Below are 2,884 nucleotides of genomic sequence, written 5' to 3' on the forward strand. Positions count from 1 at the left end.
CCCAAAGGTGAGTGTTGGCGGTGGCCTGCTGCTTCCTTCTAATTCGTGGAACCAGGGTCCACAGTGTGGAAAACAAGCATGCCCAAGACAATTAAAGCATTTTGGATTGTTAAAAAGAGCACTTACAGAGATTCCATTGCAGTATCACTTCTGTGGAGGCAGCATTTCATCACCTAGCCACCGGAATACCCTTTTCAATTCGTGTAGCGGTGTGCCGCATGACACGGCCAAACATGGCGATGACATGACATGACTAAATACAAATGCCACTGAACCCCATGTCGACAAATTGGTTGAACATTATTATCAGAAGTTACAGCTAAAGATAATCTGTGCCAACACTGCAGCTCTGCTTGCTATTTAGCTTTGACGTGATAGTGCTTCAGCGATGTCAAAGTATTTCTTTCGCTACGGAACTTCAGCCAGTCTAGCTGCAGAGTCATTGGCTGAGAAACTCAGTGTGGGGGTGGTTAATATATTACTTGGCCCCAATGTTTCATTACAGTGAGGCGGAAGTGCAGAAGGGCTTGCTCACAGACACCCATCCATCCATTTTCCAAGCCGCTTATCCTCACTAAGGTCACGGGCGTGCTGGAGCCTATCCAAGCTATCTTCGGGCAAGAGGCGGGGTACACCCTGAACTGGTTATCAGCCAATTGCAGGGCACATATAAACAAACAACCATTCGTACTCACATTCACATTCAATTTAGAGTCTTCAATTAGCCTACCACGCATGTTTTGGGGATGGACCACATGTGGAGTACTCAGGGAAAACCCACGCAGGCACGGGGGGAACATGCAAACTCCACACAGGCGAGGCCAGATTTGAACTTGGGTCCTCAGAACTGTGAGGCAGATGTGCAAACCAGTCGTCCCCGGTGCCGCCGCTCACTGACATATTTTCAGAAATAGATAACAAAAGAGTTACTTCGTTGTTTAATTTGTACTATACCATCCATTTTCTATACTGCTTATCCTCACTTTGGCCGATATGCGGTGTACACCCTGGACTGGTTGAAGGCCAATCGCATCTAGACATACAACCATTAACACTCACATTCACACCCATGGACAATTTAGAGTGTTCAGTGAAACAGACGTGCATGTTTTTGGAACGTGGGAAAAACCCAGGCAAGCACATGGAGAAAATGCAAACTTCATACAGAAAGGACAGAGCCGAGATTTGAAACCGGAAGACTTGGTAACCACTAGGTTACCGTGCTGCCCTGTCTATTTTCCATGATATCCCACCTTTAAATGTGTCGATTCAAAGTGGACACGGGGAGATTACGCCACGATACGTTTATATTGGAGGCTTCTTGTTTGTGTGCAGGACTCTTTGCTTAACGTTTAAGTCTTAAACTCATTAAAAGGCGAGTGGGGAAAGAGTGTGACCCTCGACTTATCACAACGAACATCGCCCCAGTAACGCCAGCAATTAGTTTGCATGGGATATTGTTGTTGAAAATATCGGTTATCTGCGAGGACGTCTATCTACTAAAGTAACAGCATTCGGCAACGTGTTCCGGGTCCCGCCGGACTACCTTGGTCGATTTGAGGGAGGGGGTGGGGGTCGACAAACTGACACCTGACAGCCTGAAGAGCTCCAAGCTAACGTCAATAAGACGTTAGCACGCTAGCTCCTCGCATTAAGGCCCCGCATCGTGAAATAAAACAAGTTCATTTACCTCCCCAGATGCCGAGTTTAAGCTGCGAGGTGTCAAGATTGACGACGTAGTCGCCCAGAAACCTGTTGAGGACGTCTACCACTAGGGTTTCGAAAACCATTTTGGTGCTTTTCTCATCTGCCTGTCACCATGTTTACATTCGGGGGTCTGACTCGCTTTTGCTTCCTTTGACCGACGTAATATGACGTTTAGTGGGCGGAGTTGTGACGCCATCACGTCAGTTCCAACCTGGGACGTCATTCGACCGCTGGACTCGGCTGTAACTGTACAGCTCAACCCAATCACAACCATCTCTTATGCATTGCATTTAATTGTTTAATCCACGATAATCAACAGGAGTGATGCCACGATGACGTCAGGGCATCACCAGAGGACCATAGTACTGTACTTACAAAAAGCGTCCAATCAGAGTGCTCCGATGTCATGCCTTATGCCGCTCACAGTAGTTGCTAGAATTTTCCTAAAGGCATTAATAGTCTATCTATCTATCTATCTATCTATCTATCTATCTATCTATCTATCTATCTATCTATCTATCTATCTATCTATCTATCTATCTATCTATCTATCTATCTATCTATCTATCTATCTATCTATCTATCTATCTATCCAATTATTGAGATCCTCGAATTAAATTTGTGACAATTATTATCATTTTGTTGTTTATACAGTTACAATTTACTCTTCCAACTGATACGATACCATTCCTGTGGCTGGTTGAAAATAACTAGTTATGGCTATCGATTAAGTTTTTGTTTTTAGTTTCGTGCTTTAAAAAAATGAACAAGAACTATAGTGTAACATTTTCTGATTGAACTCTGAACAGTGGCGCACCGTCCTACATTCTTAAACCTTCCGACTTACTTTTTTTTAAATTGAAAGAACAAATACAACAAAAGGCATTTCACATTATGCATCACTCCATCTGTACATTAAGAACAGTACGGCGAGCTTTACATTGGAGAACAGAAACGTATACAAAAAGAGCTTTAAAAAATTAAGTTGCGTTCCGACTCACCGAGAGATACTAATTGGCGTGCCTATGTAGGTGGGGGCAACGTTTCCATCAAGGCAATGCATATAAATTGAAAATAAATCATAACTTGCTTATTTTTCAACCAATTGAATGAGGTTTACTTCTTTTTTGTCCAAAGGTGTTTTATAGGGTTAAGGTTAGGATTGTTCAGGCCGGTC

The 2,884-nt window shown here is 43.5% G+C and overlaps 1 protein-coding gene across 3 annotated transcripts in view; it reads right to left on the bottom strand.

Moving 5' to 3' along the window:
• vps13a (vacuolar protein sorting 13 homolog A) overlaps positions 1–1,865 on the bottom strand; it is a 91,553-nt gene extending 89,688 nt beyond the window's left edge. For all 3 annotated transcript variants that reach the window (XM_061767156.1, XM_061767155.1, XM_061767158.1), the window contains exon 1: positions 1,691–1,865. In XM_061767156.1, the coding sequence (XP_061623140.1) occupies positions 1,691–1,790 (100 nt within the window). In that variant the 5' untranslated portion in view covers positions 1,791–1,865. The remainder of the gene's footprint in view (positions 1–1,690) is intronic.
• Between the last annotated feature and the right edge of the window lie 1,019 nt (positions 1,866–2,884).

This window comes from Phyllopteryx taeniolatus, chromosome 3, assembly GCF_024500385.1.
Source record: "Phyllopteryx taeniolatus isolate TA_2022b chromosome 3, UOR_Ptae_1.2, whole genome shotgun sequence".
NCBI lineage: Eukaryota > Metazoa > Chordata > Actinopteri > Syngnathiformes > Syngnathidae > Phyllopteryx > Phyllopteryx taeniolatus.